This window comes from Eptatretus burgeri, chromosome 17, assembly GCF_056783735.1.
Source record: "Eptatretus burgeri isolate ZD-2024b chromosome 17, Ebu_testis_v1, whole genome shotgun sequence".
Taxonomy (NCBI): domain Eukaryota; kingdom Metazoa; phylum Chordata; class Myxini; order Myxiniformes; family Myxinidae; genus Eptatretus; species Eptatretus burgeri.
This window is the reverse complement of record NC_140977.1, coordinates 43,814,757-43,840,500: the sequence shown is the minus strand read 5'-3', so window position 1 is coordinate 43,840,500 and position 25,744 is coordinate 43,814,757. Positions and strand designations below refer to the sequence as shown.

General features: G+C 43.6%; 1 protein-coding gene across 4 annotated transcripts in view; it reads right to left on the bottom strand.

The window, feature by feature from the left end:
• The window catches only part of MDN1 (midasin AAA ATPase 1), a 134,467-nt gene that overhangs the window by 107,484 nt on the left and 1,239 nt on the right, over positions 1-25,744 (bottom strand). For all 4 annotated transcript variants that reach the window (XM_085862458.1, XM_085862461.1, XM_085862460.1 and 1 more), the window contains exons 2-7: positions 20,834-21,120; positions 13,194-13,463; positions 12,279-12,386; positions 11,301-11,778; positions 9,669-9,904; positions 6,213-6,663 (exon numbers count right to left, since the gene is read on the bottom strand). In XM_085862458.1, coding sequence (XP_085718584.1) covers positions 6,213-6,663; positions 9,669-9,904; positions 11,301-11,778; positions 12,279-12,386; positions 13,194-13,463; positions 20,834-21,120 — 1,830 coding nt within the window. The remainder of the gene's footprint in view (positions 1-6,212; positions 6,664-9,668; positions 9,905-11,300; positions 11,779-12,278; positions 12,387-13,193; positions 13,464-20,833; positions 21,121-25,744) is intronic.

Here is a 25,744-nt window from a genome sequence, read left to right as displayed (position 1 = left end):
CAGAAGCTCTAATCCATCATGTATTGGTCCTTTAGCCTGTATTTCGAGCTTAAAATACAAGTAGATAATTAGTTCAGAAGTAATTTTTTTAATGTTAAATATGGGCCAAAACCGTTATGTATGGGACCTTGCTTGCAAAGTCTGTGGGAAAGACTACTTCAACATCACCAAGATTTGACCACTACTTTGGCCAGTAGACATTGTGGGCATTCATGTATTCTCACGAGACCTGTCCTCCACACATGGCCCAGTTTAAGGCAGACTAAACAATGTGGGATCATCCCATTTGTAAGGTGGGGTGGAACCTCCTTTTGAAGAAGAAATGCGTTTTTGTTTATCATTATTTCAGGTACCTCTAACTTTCTGGTTTTTCTATGAAACATACTGGAATATATATTTCCCTTTTAAACAAAATTAATACTTTCTTCTATTCCCTTGTGTAAGTGGAAGTAGTCCATATTATAACTACGTTGTGCAGAAACATTTTATCATGATGGGTTTGGGGGTGATAAAATAAATAAATTGATGATGATTAAAGCCTGATATTAAAATAAAATGTATTAATCCTGAAATAAATGTACTCAAATATGATATGTTGTCTTAAGTATGTATCCATTTGGAATGAACATAATTATATTTCTCCTCTGTATGGAAAGATCACCTGTATATTAAATGTGTAAACAGGTTGAACTTTGTCAGTAAGTTGAATATAAAGAAGAATTGCCTGTCATGTAGAACTATCTTGAGAATTTTGTATGGAAGACACAAACGAGTTGGAATGTGGACTTCAGAAAATGTACAGGCGCTCTGGTCGCTTCAAGATAATACATCTTCCCAGTTTTGGGAGAAGCAGACTGACTTTTAACCTACATAAGATGGAAACTTGTTTGAATGGCCATTGGAGTTGGCGTTTGACGTCATTCTAGCATTCTATGCGATTAATATGTCTGGGTTTGAATATGTGTTCCAAACATTTAAGTAGGAGCTGAAGATAAGGTTCAGCAAAGATAAGCAAAAGAGAAGCAAAGAAGACTGAAGATAAGGTTCACCTGGGAATTGTCAAGACCGGGAGAACTGGAGTCAGAAAATTATAAAAACTGTGTCTTACTGGAAACTATATAAAGATGAAGATTCTCCGGTAATGTTGAGAGATCTGGAGTAAATTTGTCTGTCCAGGATCTCCTGTGCTGGCACATATAATCTGTTTGTTTGTTCAATAAATGTTTTAAAATTGTACTGACGTTGTGTATCTGTATCTACAGTTGCCAGATTTGATATTTTCAGTCTAGTTGGTAAATGTTTACATATAATTACTTCTATTGAATGTACAAAAGCCCTGAGTTTGGTGAATGATTAAATACTTTCAGAGAACTTTGAACTTGAACATATTTGTTTCAAAAATTGTGTTTCTTATGGTCCCATACATAATGCACCATGTTTTCTTCAATTATATAATCATTATCATCCCAAGGACCAATGACATATAAATTCTTGTGGGTATTCTCCTTGCAGATGCCCAACATTATAATAATAAATAAATAAATAAATAAATAAAAATCGCTGAAATCAATGACTATCTTAATTGCTTGTCAGAGGGTTAAACTTTCTGAATGTCCCAAACGTAACTTGAGCGAATTCTTGAACTTGCCGTTTAATATGGCAGAGTAAGTTGTGTATACGCGGTTACGATCAAATACACAGACTTTCTGCTTTATAAGATATACAATATATATCATATTATAATTTGAGAAATTACTTGTTTGTTTGGGTTCTTGACTTCACTGCACTCCTGAACCGCAAAATGGAATGAGTTGAAAAATTGCTGGTTGTGCCCAGGGTGTGAAAGGGAGGCTTTCTCCGATTCTGATGCAACATACTCTGTTACAGTGTGCCAGTGCTGCCGAAACACTTTCTTGGCAAGGGTTATGTTGGGTGCTTTGCCATAAAGGCCCTGTCACACCTTGACGATTTAGCCAGCGTACGCCGACATATGAAAAATTTGTCAAAAACGCTGGCACACGTCGAATAAGTATGGGTAAGTTTTGTACAAGTTAAGAGCACACTAGCATACGTCGTAGTACGCCGAGCTGTTAGACAAATTTTCCATGCTTGAAATTTTTCGACGTATGACTCACACATTCCGCATACGCTGGCCATAAGTTGTAGGCACGTTAGGCGATCGTTGACACACGTAACTTGTAAGTTACTCATAAGTCGAAACACGTCGAGGTAATGTTTAGCATACTCGAAACTTATTTCTAACCTATGAGTAACGTGTTGTAGGCACGTTACGCGATCGTTGACACACGTTACTCATAAGTCGAAACACGTCAAGGTAATGGTTAGCGTCAGTGTTCCAGACTCACAGTTTTTTTGTTTTCTTCGGTATGACGGTGATGTTGACGCTTCGATTTCTAGTGCGGTTAAAATATAATATAATAATTAATAGGCTGCCGCTCAACGATTACCCATAACGTATTCGACGCGTGCCAGCATTTTAGCCAAATTTTTCATACGTCGGCATACGCTGGCTAAAACGTCAAGGTGTGACAGCGGCTTGACACTTCGATGTCTTGTGCAGTTATGATTTGAATCGTCGAGCCGCAGCCTATTAATAGCCTACGCCACGTGATCGTCGGCGATACGCTGCCGCGCTATGCATAAGTTAGACCATCGTTGGGCATAGGTTGTGAACGCCGACAACACGCTCAGCATTCGTTGATATGTTATCTATATGTTATCGAAACGTTCTGTGTACATTACTAATACGTTATGCATACGTCCAACTCGTTATGAATACGTCCAAAACTGGAAAAAAAACATCAATAGTTCAGCGTACGCCAGCGTTTTACATACATTTTGATACCTTGCCATACGCTGGCTAAAACGTCAAGGTGTGACAGGGCCTTTACCAACAGTGGTTAGGGTGGGATTTTTGGAATTAGTTCAGGGTGTCAGCAATAGTTTGCCGACTTTTTGTCAATCTTCAATGTCCTGTCAATCTTCACACTGTCGGATCTTCAATATCCACCAACTAATCCCAGTAGACGGAACACCCGGTTTAACGTCCGTATGAGGAACGGCACATTGATTGATGAATCACCCTGCCTGCGAAACACCGAGATGACAGTTTATAGTTTGGTCAGGATTCAAACCCAGGCTATACAGCTTAGAGGTAAGTGTGCTTACCTCTCGGCCATCCTGCTAGCCCAGGAAAAGTTTTAAGGAGTTAAAAAAAACAAAATCCTACTGCAAATTCAAGGTGGGAGGAGGACCCCAATTCTCTCGATGTAAATGTGCATCATATAGCGCTGCTCCCGGTGAGAGGGGGTATTGCAAGTCAAAATAAACTGCCAATTCTGGGGGAATTAACCCATTTGTAAAGACGCTGTCACACCTTGACGTTTTAGCCAGCAATTGCAACGTATAAAAATGTATGTAAAACGTTGGCGTATGCTGAAGTTTTGAGGTTTTAAAAAAAATTTTGGTCGTATTCATAACGTGTTGGTCATATGCATAACACATTAGTAACGGGCACAGTACGTTTCGTTGTCTTATAGATAACTTATACCAACGAATGCTTAGCCTGTTGTTGGCGTTCACAACCTATGCCCAATGACAGTTTAACTTAGGCATAGCGCGCTGCATGTATCGCCGACGAACTTGTGGCATAGCCTGTTAAAAAGCTGCCGCACGCCAATTTAAATCATAACCGCCTCAAAATTGGAAGTGTCAACATCGCAGTCACACCTTGACGATTTAGCCAGCGTATGCCGACCTATGAAAAATGTGTCTAAAACGCTGGTACACGTCGAATACAGTATGGGTAAGTTGTGTATATGTTAGGAGCATGCTGAAAAACAATTGAAGTACGCTGTCATATTCCGTGGTACGTCTAGTACGTCGTGAAATTTCAAGCATGCTGAAAATTTTACGACGTACTCGACGTATGGCTCACAAGTTCCGCATATGCTGGCATAAGTTCTCGGCACGCTCCACGATCGTTGTCACACGTTACTTGTAAGTTACTCATAAGTCGAAACACGTCGAGGTAATGTTTAGCATACCCGAAACTTAATTTTTAACCTATGAGTAACATGCTTTGAACCTATGAGTAACATGCTTTGAACCTAGAGTAGCGTGCTTTGAACCTATATGTAACGTATCTAAAACGCACATTGTCGTATGTAGATGAATTTGATTGACGTCTTCCGGACGACCACACAACTTACTGAACATGTTTCTAACTTACATCTACCGTATAATAGCGATTTGGCAGCGTTTAGGGGAATTGGTATATACAAATGGGCTTCACAAGAGGAACCCGTCAGTGTTCCAGACTCCATGTTGAGTAGATGTCAATGTCAGTAGTATCAGTAGTAGTAGTATTAGGTGAGCGTGTCAGTAGTAGTAGTAGTAGTAGTAGTAGTAGTATTGGTAGTAGGTGAGCGTGATGGGGAGGGTGTGGGTGATGATGGATCCTCGTTGCATCCACGAATAGGAGACTACTTTGCACCATTGTTTGATGTTCTTTTCGGCTATTTTTTTTTCCTCATTCCCACGATGAACTATTTTTTTTGTTTCAGTTTTGAAAGTATTCAAAATGACTTGGACAAATGCATAATGTACTAGTAATGAACACAGAACGCTTCGATAACTTATAGATAAGTTATACCAACGATTGATTAGCGTGTTTTCGGCATCCACACTCCACAACCTATGCCCAACGATAGTCTAACGTATGTATAGCGTGGCAGCGTATCGTCAACGATTACGTGAGATTTTCTATTCAGAGGCTGCAACTTCACTTTTAATAAATGGCTGTCACTCGCTTATTGTTTTTGGACGCTGGTGCTCGGCAATTGAAATCGTTTTCATTGAACGAGTTAAATCGCTTCCACAGCACTGCAGTCACGGCACCAACAGCAGCAGGCTCAGTGCCAACCTCATGCCAGGCTCAAGCGGATCCCTGTAGAAGGTGTACTGCTTGGTTATCCTTGGACCCACTCTGGCTAGCAGCTTGTCGAACATTCGCAGGAAGTTGATGAAGGATGCATGGTCCTCGTTCCGGAGTTCCACCATGAGCTGGTCATATATGCCGTAATGGCGTCGCCTCCCGATCCATGGTCTGACCCAGTTCCTTCTCCTCCGTTCACGTCTTCTTCTCCCGGCTCTATTGGCACGCAACTGGTGCAGTGTCAACTCGATGAGGTCATGTTGATGTTGGAGGACAGGTAGGTATTGTCGCCTCAGCCTTGCCGTATCCTCCATCTCTCGGAATGACATGGACATGTACTCACCACGAAGTCTTTAAAAAAAAAAGACGGGTTCCTGCTGCGAAGCCCCTTTTTATATACCAATTCCCCTAATCGCTGCCAATATGCCATTATACGGTATCTGCAAGTTATAAACGCGTTCAGTAAGTTATGTGGTCGTCCTGAAGACGTCAAATACGTCTACATACGTATTTGTGCATAGGACATGCTTTACAAATAATTCCCAAGCACGTTACTCATAGGTTATAAATAAGTCACGGGTACCCTAAACATTACTTTGACGTGTTTCGACGTATGAGGAACTTTCAAGTAACATGTTGCGAAGTGTGAACAACGTTCGTGTAGCGTGCTTACAAAACGTTACTCATAGGTTAGAAATAAGTTTCGGGTACGCTAAACATTACCTCGACGTGTTTCGACTTATGAGTAACTTACAAGTAACGTGTGTCGACGTGTGTCAACGATCGCATAACGTGCCTACAACTTATGGCCAGCGTAGCAGAACGTGCGAGTCATACGCCGGCATATGTCGTAAAATTTCAAGCTTGCAAAAATTTGAGGACAACCCAAAAGTACGTTTAAAGCCAGCGTACTACGACGTATGGCAGTGTTTTTCAGCGTGCTCTTAACGTATACAAAACGTACCCATAATGTATTCGACGTGTGCCAGCGTTTTGGACAAATTTTTCACAAATCGGCATACGCTGGCTAAATCGTCAAGGTGTGACAGCGGCTTAAGTCCAGGTTTCTCACTTGGATATAGAATGCGAGCGAAAAGAAAGTACAAGTCCATGTCAAATCTGAAACCCCCTCATACTTTCAGGAAGAATAAAAAGCATTAAAAAAACCATGGGGGGGGGGAGCGTGTAATAGGGGTAAATTTGCCAAAATATTTTGGAATATGAAACAGCAGAACTTCGTTGTGCAAATGCTTACCTTCTCTCGTGTAACATTTAGCTCGACACCAATGGTCTCCGCCAAGTCCTGACGAGTTTCAGCTCGAGGTACAGCCGCACAAAAGCAGTCCAAAGCCTCTTGGAAAATTGGCAGGGTGTTCACCTCAATCGAATTGTTGAACCAACCAGAAACTCGTTCGCACCACTTTAGAAGATCCCTCAACGAGAACAGGCGACCCACAGGACTACGTCTTCGTGGTCGCTGCTCAATCACTCCGCTGCAATCCTGTTTTTCCTCTTGTTCGTTGACAGCTCCACCAGCGATTTTGACAAAGATCGTTACAAGACGGTCGGCTACAGGCCGAGGAATTTTGTAGCGTGTAATCAGGACCTGATGGAGTTCCTGCTGGTCCATGGCATCAAGGACAATACGAACCCAAAGTTTGTCCAGTAATGTGTTGCGAGAGACACGGAGGCAACCTGCTTGCAGCCTAAGAGGAGAAAAAGAAACGTCAGACCTGCCTATCTCGCACAATTACAATTAGTAGCATCAAGCTGCTAGACGCATGATTTTTAGTAATTTCAATGTCCATTTCAGTAATTTACCAAAATCGGTGTAAAACAATGTTGTTATGAGCACAAATGTGTCCACGCGACGGCTTCACTTTGTCAGATTCTAGAACTTACCTCTACATGCGTGTGGTTTCGCTTACTACAGGACCACCAGTATGATTCACGTTTAGTTTTGTTTTATTTGTTTTTTCCAATTACTTGTGAGTATTTTGCTTAAATTAAAGTGTTTATTTTACAAACTTGGAAATAAACTGTAGTGCAAATTTTACCAATAATTACCACTGGCAATATCAGACCTGTATGGATTATTCTGCTAATATGTGATTTCCAGAATCTTCAGGCTTTCCGTACTCCTGCAACGTCAGCATTATCTGGGTAAAGATTACGGATGATCTGATCTGTTACAGGCATCAATGGCCAACTTTGTGTTTCCTCATTAGGCACAGACACCAGTTTTGATTTAAAAAAAAAGTTTCCTTTTCTTATAAATACACTCTCTCTCATCCTGCATTGGGATAAAAAAATAAAAAATAAAAAAAGCAAACAAGCATAATTTTCATCAGATTCATCAAACAAGATTCATCAGAATCTGAAACTTTTTGAAAATTAAATAATTAATCGATTAATTAATAAATCAAAAATACCTTTTATAGCCAAATCACTTGTTCACAGTCATGTCCAAATATCAGTTTCTCAGCTCAAAAGGTGACTGAGATATTGCCCAGGTGAGAAAGGAAAATAAATAAGCAATTAATAAATCGATAATAATTAAGTGGTCAATTAATTGATCAAAAAAAATTAAAAATAAGGTTTTTGCCAAAGCACTGGTTCACTATTGTGGCCAAATTTCAGCTTCCAAGCTCAAAGGATGGCTGAGATATCGCCCAAACAAACAAGAAAACAAAGCCATTGAAAACCGAGTGTGCCCTTCTGGCAAGCGTCATCGACGGGAGCCAAAGGCCTTCGGTGCCCGGCGATGACATCATGCAGCGCCTGGAGATGGAATAGGGAGGGGCGGTGTACAATACACTGTATATGTGTATATACACTGATGAGCCTAAAAATTATGATCACCTGCCTAATATGCTGTTGGTCCTCCGTGTGCCGCTAAAACAGCGCCGACCCGCCAAGGCATGGACTCTACAAGACCCCTGAAGGTGTCCTGTAGTATCTGGCACCAAAATATTAGCAGCAGATCCTTCAAGTCCTGTAAGTTGCGAGGTGCAGCCGTCGTGGATCAGACTTGTCGGTCCAGCACATCCCAAAGATGCTCAATCGGATTGAGATCTGGAGAATTTGGAGGCCAGGGCAACACCGTGAACACTTCATCATGTTCCTCAAACCATTCCCGAACAATGCGTGCAGTGTGGCAGGGTGCATTATCCTGCTGAAAGACGCCACTGCCATCAAGGAATACCATTGCTGTGAATGGGGTGTACATGGTCTGCAACGATGTTTAGGTAGGTGACATGTGTCAAATTGACATCCACATGAATGGCTGGACCCAGGGTTTCCCAAAAGAACATTGCACAGAGCATCACACTCCCTCCACCGGCTTGTTGTCTTTCTACAGTGCATCCTGGTGCCATCACTTCCCCAGGTAAACGGCGCACACGTACACGGCCATCCACGAGATCTAAAAGAAAACGGGACTCATCGGACCAGGCGAGCTTCTTCCACTGCTCCAAAGTCCAGTTCCGACGCTCGCGTGCCCATTGTAGGCGCTTCCGACGGTGGACAGGGGTCATCATGGGCACTCTGACCGGTCTGGGGCTACGCCGCCCCATACGCAGCAGGGTGCAATCCACTGTGGATTGTGACACATTCCTCCCGTGACCACCATTAAAATTTTCTGTGACTTGTGCCACAGTAGACCTGTCAGTTCAGACCAGACGGGATAGCCTTCGTTGCCCTCGCGCATTGATGAGCCTTGGGCACCCAATACCCTGTCGCCGGTTTGTGGTTTGTCCCTCTTCGGACCACTGTCGGTAGGTACTCACCACTGCTGACCGGGAGCACTCCATAAGCCTTGCCGTTTCAGAGATGCTCTAACCCAGTTGTCTGGCCATAACAATTTGGCCCTTGTCAAAGTCGCTGAGGTCTTTACTCCTGTCCATTTCTCCTGCATCCAACACATCAACTTCAAGAACTGACTGTTCACTTGCTGCCTAATATATCCCACACCTTGACAGGTACCATTGTAACAAGACAATCAATGTTATTCACTTCACCTGTCAGTGGTCATAATGTTTTGGCTCATCAGTGTATATAGAGAGAACTAGAAGGGCACTCAGTAGAGCGCATACGTCCGCCACGCAATTCCTGATCCACGAGAACATATCGGGTCCAATACATTTTTGAAATATCATGCAATATATCTTTTTAACCCAATCTCTCAATGGTGAAGAATCACTTAAAAAAAAAAAAAATCAAATAATTATCATATCCAGATCCGGATTTGCATCTTCACCAAAATCGAATCAATTTGTCGTCACACGCCCAACCTGTCCACGAAGTTTCAACCGAATCCATCCACAACTTTTTCAGATATCGTGCTCTATCTTGATTTAGCGTCATCTCTCAACAGTAAAGAATCACTTTAAAAAATTATCAGATACGGATCCAGATTTTCACCAAAATTGAATCAATTCTTTCTTGTCACACACCCAATATGTCCACCAAGTTTCGTCTGAATCCGTCCACAACTTTTTGAGATGTCCTGCACACAGACAGACAAACAGACAAACAAACAAGACAGAAAGAGGTGAAAACAACCTCCTTTACCTTTGTTGGCAGAGGTAATAAATGCAGAAAAAGAGAACAAGTGACAAAGAATAGCAGAGGCATCAACAAGTAGAGAATGAAGGAACTTGGAGAGAGCAGCAACCTCACAAAACTTCCCAAAAATACAAGATAGGCAAACCTGCAAGTAGCAAAGAGTTGGAACGTCGGAGCTGCACATAGCAACTCAGCCTGGCCAGGTATCTGGAGCTTTCCACTCTCCAGTAACGGGACGAGCGTGGAGATGAGGTCTGTTGGAGCACAATCCAAGTCTTCCAAAAGAAGCCAACATCCACGGCGGGCAGCAAAGGCAAGGACTCCAGAAATTTTTTCAAACTCTCCTGGTACGTCCGTGCATCGGTACCCGCCCAGCAAGGCCTAAGATGCAGTGCGTGCAGGCATGCACACAACTTAATGAGGAAAGCAGTCATACCTCTCCATTGCGGAGTAAAATTCAATGAACTGGGTATTCAAAGCAAAGCTTTTACTGTCCAATGATGCTGGAGCAGTATCGCTTGAAGGAGAAAAAAACCCCCGAAAAGTGAACTAGGAATAGTTAAAGGATAGGGGGAGGTTTATACATGTTGTAATACAAGTGGGGTTTGTTTCTACAATTGGTACCCCCAATGTTTAATGATACCTCAGAGTTTCTTAGACCTCCCCCCCTTGTTTTTTTTTTGTTTCCTTCCTTTTTTTCTGCCAGTTTTTGAGCTGTATCTCAGATCCGGCTGGGACTTTCAGAATGAAATTTTGCATCAATAAATGGTAATACAAAGTATGTGAGGTTGAAATTTATTTGGACCTTGAAGTAATTTTTAATGTCATGACCCAATTGTAGACATTTTAGCATTTTTTTTTCACCACAACTCGATTAAAATACGTCCGATCGGAACTAAATTACCATCTCTACATAGCCCAGAGCAAGGCGCATTTACACTCAATTTAAACCATAACCTTCGGGGTTAAAGGTCAAGGTCAAATGGTGGTCTGAAAAAAATAAATAAATGCATTTTCTGTCATCAGTCAATTTTGCCAAGGTGGAATCTCAAAGACCACTTTGCCTTCCAAAATGTTCTTGCATCATAATAGTGTACCTGCACTGAAGGTGCGGGTACACCTGATATTTGATTCGTGTCCTTGACCTACTTTTTCTGATTGTGACCGAATTAACCAAAAAGAACAACCCTTTTTGATCATAACTTGAATAATCTTCCTTCTATTTTCATGATGTTGAGTTTTATGGATAAATTGTAGATGGGGACACATTTTCTTAATTTACACTCCGTCCATAAATGTTTTAGGTCAAAGTCATATGGCAGTCCGAAAAGAATATCACCATCATTGGATTTGTGGGCACCGGGGGAGGCTTACCCTTGACGATCGCTTTGTGATCGACAATATTGAGTTCTCTGGCGCTCTCTTCTATTTTTGGAATTGCTGTATATTGTTACTCGAGTGTCTTTTGGTGAGGAAGAAGGTACTTCCATCAAGGTTTTGCAGACTGATCCAATCAGCAGTTAGATGTTTGATCATAAGGATTTTCATCCATTAACAATGCCACATCAATTCTCTTCACAAGAGGCCGAGTAAAGTGTGTTCACCAACAGTGGAGAGGGGATACGACAGGTGCGGTGAACACACACAATATTATCTTGTTGACCAAGCACATACTGAGTGGTAAATTGAGATTGAAGCGATTACATTCAAAGCAATGATTAAAACATTTTAATTACTGCTAATGACAACAGAACAACAAAACAATGCAACAACCTACCCGACTATCCGTCTGATCACCAAGCTGCACAGTGAGAAGTCTATTGCAGCCGACATGACCAGTTTGTGTCGCTAGAAACTCCACCAAAGCAGTTTTTCCACAACCCACCGGCCCCTCAAGCAGCACAGGGCGGTGCCCGGAAACCGCTAGTGCCAAAGAGCGCAAGTGGTGCACTGTGGAGGACACCATTACAAGAGGCGGGCGCAGCGAAGGAAACCGAGTTTCATCAGCGGGTGCACGCGATGCTCGAGAAAGGATGACTCCACAAACATTCACAGACGCGATTAGTTTACTGGTGCCATCACCGGTTGGCTCATCACGCCCATCAATTTCTGGACAATCGGCAATCTTCAGCTTCGACCGTCGGTTCTTGGAAAGCACATCACCTGCACCCGATGACTCTTCATTTTGACCAGGAAAGCCTTCACTCTGCATCTCATCGAGGTCTTTCTCCCGCCGAAGAATTTCTGCCAAAAGCCTGTGAGCCAGATAAACAAAAGATTCACATCACATTTAGCCTTTCGCAATGCTTTAATGCAATTGTAAATGTTGACGATCTTACTTACAGCGAGTTCTGATGTACTGTAGCGAGACATGGGGAATGAGGGTAGAAGACAAGAGATGAAGACAGAGTACAGAGCTAAGGATGATAAGATGGATGTGTGGGGTAACACTGAAAGATAAGCAGAGTAGTATGGACAAAAGAAAGAGGCTCAAAGCTAGTAGTTCTGAGAAAGAGAAGACAAAGATGATTTGGATATCTGGCGAGTAAGAGGGAAGATGATTCTGTCAAGAAATACACTCGTTTAGTCGGTGAGGGGAAAAGATCAAGATATGCGATCAGTGGAGACGTGCAGTTGTTGGGGTTTAATGGAGGAGGATGCTTTGACAGGACTACATGAAGAGGGGCCATCAGGTTGCCAACCCTTTAACACGGGAAAAATTGTCATTAAACGAGTAGTTGGAGTAGCAACTTACAGCGCACGGTATTCAGCCAACTCTCCTTCACCATTGATCTTCATCAAGAGTTTGTCCTTCTCAGAATCACTCATCTTGGTCACGATGGCCAAGCTCATGGCTGCAAACCTGCACGAAACCAAAAGTGATGTCAAAAACTCAATAAGTTGTATAATTAAATTGAAATGAAATAAAGATTTTAAAGGTTTGAGAAAGTATTTTTGGAAGTTTATCGCCGTTGCCCGAGTGCCTTTTACACCACCCTATCTAACATGTTACATTAGTTATTCGTGCCTTTTGTGTGGGCCCTTCACAACATCCTTCAAAATAGTACGTTTTCTGTTTAGAATGATTTTCAGTCTTGTTTAACTGCAAGCGGCAGATCCAGAGTTTAAAAAATATATATACAGTATGTTTATATATTTATCTCACTCCACTCCGCATGCGTAACCGGGACAAATTCAGAGGCAAAGTGCTGCGAATCTGTTGGTTTGCTTTCCAATTCATTCTCCAGTTCGTGTTCAAAATATAACATTGAATTCAAATAAAGTTGTTCCTCGATCATAAACTGACCTTTGCAAGACATACAAAGTGAACCAATTGCTTAACCCCGATTTTCACATCGCATGCACGGGGTTACGTTACGTGTTTCAAAACATCTTTTTTCAACTGTTACATCTTCATTTAGATTCACAGACAAACATGCAATTTATCTTTCCAAAGTACAACATTCAGTGTTTTGATGAAAACAATCAGCGAAGCAACGGTAAGCACGCCAAGTGTTAAAGTGCAAACACGAGACTTCAAAAAATATATATATATTGGATTTAACCTGTGTCTTCTACATGATCATAATCATAAAGGCATCAAACACGTACTCATATTCCCATATAAGCAAACCACATAAAAATGCATGGTCTGTTCCATCTCACTTACCAGCGAACAGCTCCCTCGGAGTGCTGCAGCAGTGGGACACATGCGCTCCAGTGCCAACGTGCAGCTGCCGGGCAAACACCCACCAGCATGTAGGTCGCTTTCATCAGCTCCACAAGCGGTACGGACATGCTGTTGGTCGCCTCATGGAGAGTGGCATTTGTCCGAGTCGCCACCTCCTTTTCAGCCATATCCCAAGAACCTCGCACACACTTGGCGGAGCAGAGTCGAGCAAACGGTGGTGGGGCTGAAGCAAAGTACCGTTGCACAAAGCTGGTTGAGGAAGTGGGAAAGGGAAGGGGATTATGTGGAGAGGGGTAGGGATAAAAAGGAAAAACCATTGGATAGAATGTCATGATAACACCAGGGCAGAGCATTTACATTCAAGGCTTCCTTGCATTGCCCACACAAGTAATGTGGAAGAATAATAATGGAGACAGGACAGATGTCAGCTATTCATGACGTGAAACTATTGACTATGTCAGCCATTGGAATTGCAATGGACCATGGAAAGCAAAACACTTTTCAACATTCTCAAGATGTTAACAACTGTTGTATTGCAGTACAAGAGCCCACAGCAACAGTCGGCCAATTAGATAGCTCATAGTACAGGCATTTTAGCAGAAATATTTGGTCAAACTCCCACAAATTGCAACAAAAGCAAACTGAACAGATTTTGATTCCTGGATGTCCTCAGTCACAGAAAAAAAAGTCCTAAGGGATCCTCCAGGGTGGGGGGGGAGTCCTGAAATAATGGAAATCCAATATGGCCACCACCCGGCTTCGGGGAAAATGAGAAAATTGTAAAGATTGATATTTTAATACGTAAATATGTTTTTCTGGATTCTAATGTTTCTAGTTATGGTCAGTATATTGACATACAAGAATAATTATAAAAAAGTGAAATGTATTGAGGTTAAAATAAAAAATTATAGCTTTTTTGTCCAAAAATGTCAATTTTTTGTGCTGAAAAAAAATATTTACCTGATACTGATTTTGGCTCCTGGACAAAAAAAAAAGAAACTTTGAAGACAAAAGATGAAATCAAGTCTATGACAATACGATATAATTATGTAAATCATTGAAACATGACAAAATTCACAATTCCACTCAGGGCAATCACATCTGCCTGACGAAGGTTTCGAAATGAAAATGAAAATTCGCATTAAACTCAGAAAGTACATCCATTATAAACTTACTATACATGTTGAGAAAAATCAAGCGTATTAAAGTTAGAACTCGACAATGTCGTCATCATCCTCATCATTGTCACATGGAGTGTTTGTGCAGCCAGAGCCCCTGCAGTTTTCACAAGCGAGAGTGCACTCAACGTTGTGCTTCTTGCATGTGCATCTCATGGTGCTACATTCAGCCTGGCAGTTGCACCTAATGACACGTAACATCTTTTCAGGAGCTGGAGCTATTGATGTCTGAAGTGGCACAAAACCCTCTTCACACTTCTGCCAACCCCAGTCTGTGGAAGAAGTATGCAAGTCTGACGTCTTGAAACGAATCAAAGACCACCTTCAGAAACATGCCGAGTCTGCAAAGATATCTTCAAGAACTTCAGCGCTCTGGGTTCAGTATCTGGACATGCGAGACTTTCTACGCAAATACATCTGGGCAGAGCGCACTGGGAACTGGGCACTACATCTACAGGCCATCCAGGAAATGCTGCCTTACCTGGCAGCCTCGGGCCACAACCTGTATGCCAAATCTGCGAGGGTGTATCTGTAGCAGATGTCCAACCGCAAAACTCAACATCCCGATGTCCAACAACGTTTTGATGAGGGGTTCCATGTGGTTCGATGAAGTGATCGCATGTGCGCAGGTCTTTCATCTGACCTGATCATCGAACAAGTTCGGATGAGAAGTTTGAAGACCAGCGGGGGGCTCACACGAGGGCGAAGAATGACAGAGCAACAACGGCTGGTATGGCTACTATCAATGCCTGCCTGTGCAGAAATAAACCAGGCAATGCAGGAGCTCACAGGTGTAAACTACAACACTGCAGAGCAGAAGAAGGACATGACCAAGGCAAGACAATCTCGTGACTGGAAGGACACACTATCAGCTCTTCAGTATTTATAGGAACGGAATCCGTTCAGTAGTGATCCACGTCTGAGGATCATTGCCACTGGAGTTCATGCACACCCCACCGTCAACGTCGATACAGCACATGCTGTAGGAGCCAAAATATTGAAATCTATGGATGGGAAAACACCTGCCGAGTACACATTTAAGAGGAAAGACCAAGTTGTCACCCTCGGCATGAAGTCATCTGTCAAGATTGATGGAGAGCAAGTCCAGGTTGACTCACTACTCCTCTTCCAGAGACTGATCACTGTTGCACAGACAGCAGAAGAACTGGAGTCGGCCTTCAAATATGAACTGTGCGGCTATCCACCAACCCTCTTCGATTCCTCTCTTCAGCTCCGAGAAGCACACAAGCCAGTCTTTGCTGATGCCATCTGGGATCTTCTTGGATCCAATGTCCCAGCCGATATCCCCAATGATGAGCAACAGTATGTTTTGGATGGCGGGGCACTTGTTCAACACATTCCATGGTCTCGTGGATCTACATACAGAAACATATGCCGCCAGTACACTGATTATGTAACGAAAAAGTACGGAGATGCCATAGTCGTGTTTGATGGTCATGAGAGTACCAACATGAAGGACATGACAACACGAAGGTTGTGCATCGGTGTGTTGCGTGGAGTGGCTTATGACGATCGCCAACGTGGCACAATGTATTGACCAATTCAACTTCAGCTTTGAGTGATTTCCAACTGTAGCGTTGCATAGAATGAATTGCTCCTGAAAATATGTTACGTGTCATTAGGTGCAACTGCCAGGATGAATGTAGCACCATGAGATGCACATGCAAGAAGCACAACATTGAGTGCACTCCAGCTTGTGGAAACTGCAGGGGCTCTGGCTGCACAAACACTCCATGGGACAATGATGAGGATGATGACGACATTGTCGAGTTCTAACGTTAATACGCTTGATTTTTCTCAACATGTATAGTAAGTTTATAATGGATGTACTTTCTGAGTTTAATGCGAATTTTCATTTTCATTTCGAAACCTTCGTCAGGCAGATGTGATTGCCCCGAGTGGAATTGTGAATTTTGTGATGTTTCAATGATTTACGTAATTATATTGTATTGCCATAGACTTTATTTAATCCTGTGTCTTCAACATTTCTTATGTTTTTTGGTCTAGGAGCCAAAATCAGTATCAGGTAAATATTTTTTTTCAGGACAAAAAAATTGACATTTTTGGACAAAAAAGCTATAATTTTTTATTTTACCCTCAATACATTTCACTTTTTTATAATTATTCTTGTATATCAATATACTGACCATAACTAGAAACAATTAGAATGCAGAAAAACATATATTTACATATTAAAATATCAATCTTTACAATTTTCTCATTTTCCTCGAATCCTGGTGGCGGCCATATTGGCTTTCCATGATTTCAGGACTTCCCCCCCCACCCCCACAGCCCCCCCCGGAGGATCCCTTAGGACTTTTTTTTCCACTCACTGAGGACATATCCAGGAATCAAAATCTGTTGAGTTTGCTTTTGTTACAATTTGTGGGAGGTCATCCGACATTTTGACTGTACTATCAGAGGGTAGCATAATCAAGTTTGAGCTAAAAATAAATAAATAAATGGATCTTATCAACTAAAGCCCACCGTACACTAGCTGACGCAATGCAACAAGACAGTCTGTGGCAGTTTAATCCGTGAAAGACTTTGTTAAGCGTGTAATGTGCAGCAGTTGATGACTGTTGTCAACAAGGTTTTCAGGCATGTCAGCTTTCATTGTAAAAGCTGAACATAGCTTGTCGGCAACAGTAGTGCATCGGTGTGTTGCGTGGAGTGGCTTATGACGATCGCCAACGTGGCACAATGTATTGTCCAATTCAACTTCAGCTTTGAGTGACTTCAAACCGTAGCGTTCCATAGAATGAATTGCTCCTCCGGCTCATTAAAGAGTGTTGGATGCATCCTCTGGAAGTTAGCACAAAAACGCTCATCTTCTGCAGAAAGTTCCACGAGTAAGTTAGAATGGTTCTTGAGTCAGCCTTCTCAACACCTATAAGAGACCCAAAGCTGTTACTTTATCTTGGCAAGCCATTGGCAGCGTATCAACAACAGTGCCAAAAAACAGCCGTGCTCAGAGCTTTCACCCTTTTCATCCTCTCCCTGTATTCTTATTCATCGTCATTTTCTTTTCTGACAGTTGTCTCATCAACAGTTGTGTAATGTATGGCAGTCTGCGACAAAACAGCATTATGCAAGATTAGTCACCGACAATTGTTGCATCACATCAGCGAACAACAGCTAGTGTGGAACAGGCCTAAGGGTTGATAATACATTTAACAACAAGAGAAATGACTTGCACCTTAGTCCGGCAGATATGTGAAATATTCTGGTAGTTTTGTGCCTTTGATGATACAAGCATGAAATTTGGTACACAGTTATAGCATACCCTTAGGAAATATTCTGGATATAGGGACATTCCAGATTACCCCTAGGGTCAAAATGGTGGCCATTTTACAAAATGGCTGCCACGAATAACAAATTTTGCCTACAAGGTCAGCAAAGTCATATGTGCTTGGTGCAAAACACAATGTAGTGAGTATAATATGATTATTATCAACTAGTATGCACATGCTTCATTATCTACTTCATATTTGACTAAAAAAATGCATCTACGGTGGTCTATGAGGGACACAGATAACAGTTTACCATCACAATAATGCATGGCTGGAACAAGAGCTCTGTAATATGATCATGCATGTGAATGTTACCTGAATATTGTTTCTGGAAATATAAATAGATCAAAAATCAAATTTGGTGAAAGGAACTTAGACTCCATGAATATTTCCATTATTAATTACATACTGGTAGCTGGCAATGTTGCGATTAAATGCATAAATTTGCGAAATCGATATTGATGTACTCACTGTATTAATTTTCATGATTGCATAATCGAAATGTTCAAACTACAATGGTGTGTTCATATTGATTTGGGTTTAACATGGTCCTGTCCAGCGCAAAGAAATAATGTATGGTGGCCTATTGGGGACATCGAGTGACAATAACCCAAGGTCGCCATTGTGTATATATGCATCTCCTCTGGCTGGGGTTCGTAGTTGAAAACATTTTAACTCTGCTATTCTGTTTTCAGGTGATAACTCCACTGTAGTGTACCCAAAGACTAATCCCCTGCTTGGTGGTGGTTCTTCCCAATTTTACAGTGACTGATTGGTGGTGGTTCAAGACAATGGCCAAGCATTTCAAACTATTAGACCCCCAGCAGCGAGGGCCAAGTACATCTGTTACATCAATTAACCAGACAGACTGGAACCTATGTGTGCTGTGTCAGATGAACACCACTGAGGCAGACACTAGGAAGAAGCGAGGCAAAGGCATCAGGAGACGAGTCGAGCCATCTAGTTCCATTCCTGGAAACTGGCAGACCTTTCTTCACACAGATGAGAACAAGATGGAGTTGTTTGACTTCCTTGCCACCAGAGTAGCAACAACAGACACAAACAAACAAGTCATCAGCACCCACCACAAAGATGTGGTTTGTACGCAGGCCTGAGATGTTGCTGGTCTTGCCCCTTGTAGCCATGAAGAGGCTGACACAAGAATGCTACTCCATGCTGAAGACGCTGTGAGGCAGGGATACAGCAAAGTGTCGATCCGTACAGTAGACACTGATGTCGTGGTCCTTGCGGTGACAGCAGCTGGACGTCTGGACATTGATGAGCTCTGGGTTGCTTTTGGCACAGGAAAGAACTTCAGGTTCTTGGCAGCTCACGAGATGTCTGTGGCACTGGGACCTAACAAGTGTCGAGGTTTGCCATTCTTCCATGCCCTCACTGGATGTGACACCGTTTCAAACTTCGGAGGCAGGGGGAAGAAAAAAGCATGGGAAACCTGGAAAGCCTGTGATGAGGTCACTGATGTCACTGCAGCATTCTGTGCCTTGGCTGCCATGCCAACTCCTTCAGCCGTAGATGATCACATGGATGCACTGGAGCGTTTTGTTGTTGTGCTCTATGATCGCACCAGTAGCCAGGAACATGTCAATGAGTGTCGCAAGCATCTGTTCACCCAGAATGGCAGATCAATAGATGCTCTCCCACCAACTCGTGAAGCCCTGAAACAGCACATCAAGAGAGCTACCTACCAAGCCGGCTACTGTTGGGGCCAGATGATGGTGTCCACACCAGAGCTCCCATCGCCCAGTGACTGGGGGTGGGTTCACACCGATAATGGCTGGGACATATACTGGACAACCCTCCCAGAGGCAACTGAGGCATGTCGGCCACTACTAAGGTGTGGCTGCAAAAAGGGATGCAGAGGACAGTGCAAGTGTGTCAAGGCTGCACTCCAGTGCACAGCTCTATGTCACTGTGGTGGGGAGTGTACAAGAGAGTAGAACTGGGACAAGAGAGATCACAGATGATAATTATGTAACATGTACACATGTATCCATGCATCACAGTAGACTCTGTTACCTGGATCTAGAGGTTCCACTGTATAATTTTGACTCTGTAAGTTGATGTTATGATCAAACAGAAGCACTTCCTCTGAGTTCAAGAGTGTTAAATGAACAACAGTCATTCCATGGTGCTTGATAACAGGTTTTTGAAGAGTTTGTTGTAGAAAACCGTCCAAAAGTGCAAAAATGCACCAAAAAAAATGACCAAATAAATGGTTTATTCACGCTTTGTCACCTTTATTTGCTATTTCTTATTTGCTAGAATCTATATTTAGTTAAATAAAACCACTGGTATGCTTCTTAAATATAGTTGTATCCACATGTATCCTCCTTGTACAACACAAAATCGGATATTTCGTAAAATGGCCGCCATTTTGGCTCTGGGAAGAATCTGGAATGTCCCTATATCCAAAAATCTTTGTAAGATACTGCCCGAGCAGTGTGCCAAATTTCATGCTTGTACCACTAAAGGTACATTTTTTTTCACATATCTGCCGGACTACCTGAAGATTTGAGTGTTTTCCCTTCATCAGAATGAAAGAGGGCTTAAATAGGGATCATCTCCTTTGTTGCGACGAAGGGTCGACATTCAAAATATCCTCCGCAGGACATTTGCCACGGCAGTTAATATACGGTAATCAACCTTTAGTTGACAAAACATATTAACTTCTCAACCAACGTACACATGAGCTTTCAAAAGAGACAATATTCCCATACAAGTCCTCCAGTCCAGGCTCAATTCCCAACCCAACAATAAAATGTCATCCTGCAGGTTCATATGTAGGGTGTTGCAAATAATGTGTGCGCCGTCCTTTGGAAGGGGACATCAATCCAGTTGTCCCAGCTGTTACCATTCTCTTGTGGATATTAGATATAACACAGTCCATATAAATTGGAAAACATTTGGCCATTGTTTGCCATACCCAGGCCAAGTTACAAAACTTTTCCCTGACCCAGGGCATTTCTTTAAGCTACACCTTGTGATAGAGTGTCGACCAGTCCAGAGAAAGTTTTTTTTAACAGGGAAATGCTCACAATTGGTTGAGGGCATCTTGACACCCCGAATAAAGATATGGGAATACCAGCAGCAGAACTCGACGGCTTACTTTTCGACATCTGGACTGATGTGCAGCAACCTCGACAGCACAACACACAGCCGTTCATGTCGCCCAAGTGTTGCTGAAGTTCGAGATGGTTCTCTTTCATCAGACTTGGCGTCCTCCACACATTCTTTCCATTCCTTTAGCTCCAGCCTCACTGCAGATCCCACTCTCTCCAAAAGCTCCAGCAACAGCGACCGGGCAAGCCGCGGCACCTTGAGAGCGCTCTCTGGATCAAGAAGTCGACTCTCAAGTTGATCCAGTGCCACAGCTGGATTCTCCATCCCATTGGCCTGCAGAGAAATCAAGATTATACTCTAGACCTTTTGCAAACAAGTCCAAAGAAAAAAATTAAATGAAGAAATATTAAAATATCAGGATGAAATTCCCCAAAAAACAACTAAACAAGGAAGGAATGACACCACCATCCTTTTACAGATTACCATCATGACATTTTTCTGTCTCAACCCCACAACAAATATAACAATTACCTGTGCAAATCTCATTCAAACCTGTACTAACTCATCTCGGTTTATATATCCAAGCACACAATAAATAAATATATATATATATACTTTGTATAAGATCTGAGGCAGTTGGAATTACACATTTTTTAAAAAGAAGGCGCTTCCAACCAAAAGTAAAACACGAGATAGACTCCGCTAATTTGAGCAAAAAAGCGAGAGCAGACCCGGTCTCGGGAAACGTTTTGCCGGCTTCACCATGCGTAATGAAGCCAGCTGCGAAGCCGGTGAAACGTTGCCCAAGACCGGGTCTGCTCTCGCTTTTTTGCTCAAATTAGCGGAGTCTATCTCGTGTTTTACTTTTGGTTGGAAGCGCCTTCTTCTTAAAAAGAAAATACACACACACAATCCAAGCTGTGGTTTCTCTTTGTGCCTGTGGACTTGCTTCAGCCCATGATGCAGTGGAGTGAATCGGACATTTGAGCTGCGGTTGCTATTTGTACCCATGGAGTTGAGGACGCCCGAGTGTGGGAGTCGAGGAGCATATTTGCGTATGCGTGATCAGGGTCGAACTGAGTGACTTTTGAACTGTGATTTTGGAGAAAAGCATTTACTTTTTGGAAGCTTAATAAGGACAAATTTAATGTATTAACGAGAGCAAGGAGAGCAGGACATAAGGAAGGGGAGAGGTTGGGGGAGGAAGGGAAGAGGGAGCGAGTGGGGTGGGGAGGAGGAAGAGAAGACAGAATGAATGGGGTGGAGGTCCGGATGATTACCTCACGGGTGTGGGAGAGGAGTCGAGTGTGGAGGGAGAGGGGCGGGCACGAGGGAGGTGGGGAGCGAGTGCACAGAGAGTGGTGTGTGTGCATGTGCATACACAAGATAACAGGCTAGGGTAGTGGGTCCAGCAGGTCAGCCTGGGCAGTGCTTCCGATTGATGACCTGTGCGTCCCAAATTGATCAAGATGGTACTGGCTCTTTCAGGTGGGTAGAGGTTCAGAAACAAGGTCCAGCTTGGTAGTTTGAATGTGGGATTAATGGAGGGAGAGGAGTCAAGGTGGTGGCGATGATGCAGAGAAGGAGGTTTGAAGTGTGTGTGTACAGGACACCAGAGGGAAAGGAGGTTGGAAGGAGGATACAAGATGTTGCACACGGGTGGGGATGGAAGGAGTAATGGCAGAGGAATACGAGTACTGTATCTGAATGGATAGTTATGGCATGGCTGGTGATACACAGGCAAATGGTGTGGGTTACGTTTCGGCAGACGAGAGTTTCGGCAGGGGCTGCTTGCAGCCTATGTTGATCTCTGGGAAGCATTTGATTCAGTGAATCGGGATGCCCTCTGGAGGATTCTTGGTCTTCGTGGGGTGCCACCAAAACTGATCAATCTGATGTCTGAACTATACTCTGGTACTGAGAGTGCTGTGAGATGTGGTGATACCATCTCAAACTTATTTCCAATTGTTACTGGAGTTTGTCAGGGGTGTGTACTGCTCCCCCCCCACACACACACACTTTTCAGCATTTGTTTGGACTGGATTCTGGGGAGGATGTCGGAGAGATCAAGCTGCGGTGCATCATTTGGGAATGTCAATATCTCTGACCTTGATTTCACAGATAATGCAGTCATCTTTGCGGAGACTCTGGATATCCTTTTGGGGGCCCTCGAGGTGCTGAATGGGGAGTCAGAGCCACTGGGATTACGGGTTTCCTGGGTCAAAACTAAGATCCAGGTTTTCAATGACATATTGGATGCTGCTATCTTGTCTGTACCTGTTTGTGGTGAGGATGTTGAGTTCACGGAGACACTTACCGTGGCAGTGATATTCATGTCTCTGCTGGTTGTGAGCCAGAGGCCAATAGACATCTGGGTCGGGCCTGGGGAGTCATGGAGTCACTGGATCATGGGGTGTGGCACTGTCGGTACCTGTGCAGGAGGATGAAAGTCCGAGCCTTCAGGTCCTTGGTGCTTCCAGGCTTGCTCTATGGATGTGAGACTTGGACTCTGAACAGGGATCTGAGTCGGAGACTTAATACCTTTGGTACCAGGTCTCTTCGAAGAATCCTTGGCTATCGCTGGTTGGACTTTGTGTCCAACGAGCGGCTGCTGAGAGAGACTCAAATGAGATTTGTTACCTGCATAGTCCATGAGAGTCAGCTGTATGGACATGTGACTCGTTTTCCTGGCGCTGATCCTGCTCACTAGATTCTCTCAGCGAGGGCGCCTCATAAGTGGGGGAGGCCAATGGGCCGACCGACCACATGCCTCATGGTTGCAGCAGGTTGATCAGCATCTCAAGGAGATGGGTCTGGGCCAGGCATCTGCCTGGGGTATGGCCAGACAGAGGCCCCTGGAGTACCGGTGGAAAGTGGATGCAGCGACATGCTGTGCCGGCGCATGCTCCCATGCGTGACCTGACCCCCCCCTCCCCAAATCATGTTTGATCCTCCGAGAGATCTCGTCAGAAATGCCAAGAAAGCCTGTAGTGAATACAATGCCGAGAACATTCACATGAAGAGACTTGTCCTTTAGGTCCTGGCCATGTCACTTTGAAAGATCTCTGCTCATTTGGTGCTTCACGATTGTTGAGATGAGTCTACACTTCGACTTGGAATGGTAAGTTAATAATTGAGATAAGTTCTGAAAAGCCGCAAGTCCACCTCGTTAATAAATATCTATCCCGGTATTCTGATGTATTTTGTGTCACTGACAACATTTCGATGAATCTTTTTACCACGTTTGGTAAAAATAAATAAGTAAAATAAAAACCCACTATCGATTCCTACCAACCCGTTTTTCGTCACCTAAAACTTGACATGTATGAGGATGGTAAGGACATGAGGTGGGGGTGGGGGGGGCAGGGCCGGTGATTAAGGATAGGGGCAGGAGGCTAACGACAGAGAAGAGAGTGGAATTGAGGGTGTGGGAAGGATATTTCAAAGAGCTGTTGAACCAGGAAGGAAGCAACAGCGAGTTGGAGCTACCGTGTTATGTAAAGGGGGGATTGGAGTTGGTGTAGATGACAGAGGAGGAAGTGCAGATGGCATTGAAAAGGATGAAGAAGGGAAGAGCGCCAGGCATTGATGAGGTGTGTACAGAAATGATAACTGCAGAGGGAAAAAGTCGGAGTCGGTTGGACGAAGAGGCTGTTGAATGTATGCATGAGAGAGGGTTCAATTCCGGAGGATAGGAGTAACTGTGCCGATATGGAAGGGGATGGGCGATGCTCAAGATCCGGGGAAGTACAGCTGCATGACGCTCCCAAGTCATTCCATGAAGGTGCTGGAGATGATTCTGGACAGGAGGATAAGGAAGAGTGGAGAGATGGACATCGAAGAAGAGCAGCAAGGGTTTACAAAGAGTAGGGGGATGATGGATGGGATGTTTACACTGAGACAGCTGGTGGAGAAGTTGTAGGTGTAAGGTGATATGGAATTGCGATTTGTGGACCTGGAGAAGGCCTATGACACTGTTCTAAAAGAGATGGTGATGATGACACTGAGTTTGATGGGAGTGCCGGAAGCAGAAGTCAGGTTGGTGGAAGAAATGACAAGGTTACGAAGGGAAGAGTTTTGGTTGGCTGGGGGATGTCTGAGGAGTTCAGCATGAACATCGGTTTGAAGCAGGGAAGGTCTCTCTCTCTCTCTCTGAGCCCATTCATGTTTATCATGGTGATGGGGCTGGTAAGCAAGAAGGTGAGCTTGAGGGGAAGTATATGGAGGATGCTGGATGTGGACGATCTGGCCGTCGTGGTGGAGAGTGGGTGGAAGGATGCATGAAGTACTGGGGTTGTGGAAAGAGGGATTTGAGAAACATGGGCTGAAGAGGAATATGGAGAAGACCGAGGTGATGTTGGTTGGGCAGCAGTTGAAAATAATTGAATATCATATTAGAGGAGAAGGAGATCAGGCAGAGAAATAGGTTTGAATAGCGAGGATGAACAGTGACTGGAGATAGTAAATCCGAAGCAGATGTGCGGAGGATTCCGGTGGGTGTGAAAACAGCGAGTCGGGTGAGGAAGTATTGGAAGGCAGAAGTACATCAAGAAAATTGAAAGGGAAGGTTCTGATGTTTTGTGTAACGCTGGCCTGCCTTTACGGTCTGGAGACGGTGGCACTGAGAGACAATAGAGGCTGCAGGTTTGCGAGAACAAACTGGGTCAGGAGGATTGCAGGAGTGAAGAGGGTGGGTAAAATGAGGGAGATGGGTGTGCAGTTGAGCTTGACGGAGAGATTGGTGAAATGCCGGCTGAGATGGGCCTGACACTTGATGCGGATTGGGGAAGAGAGAGAGAGAGAGAGAATGGAAAAGTGAGCTGACAGGGTGAGGGAGCAAGGTATGAGGAAAAGTGGTCGACCACGGTTGAGATGGGAGAATTGTGTGAGGGATATCCATGAGGTAGGGGTGGTTGGAGGGTGGAGAGAGTTGGCCGAGGACGGAGGGGGTTGGAGA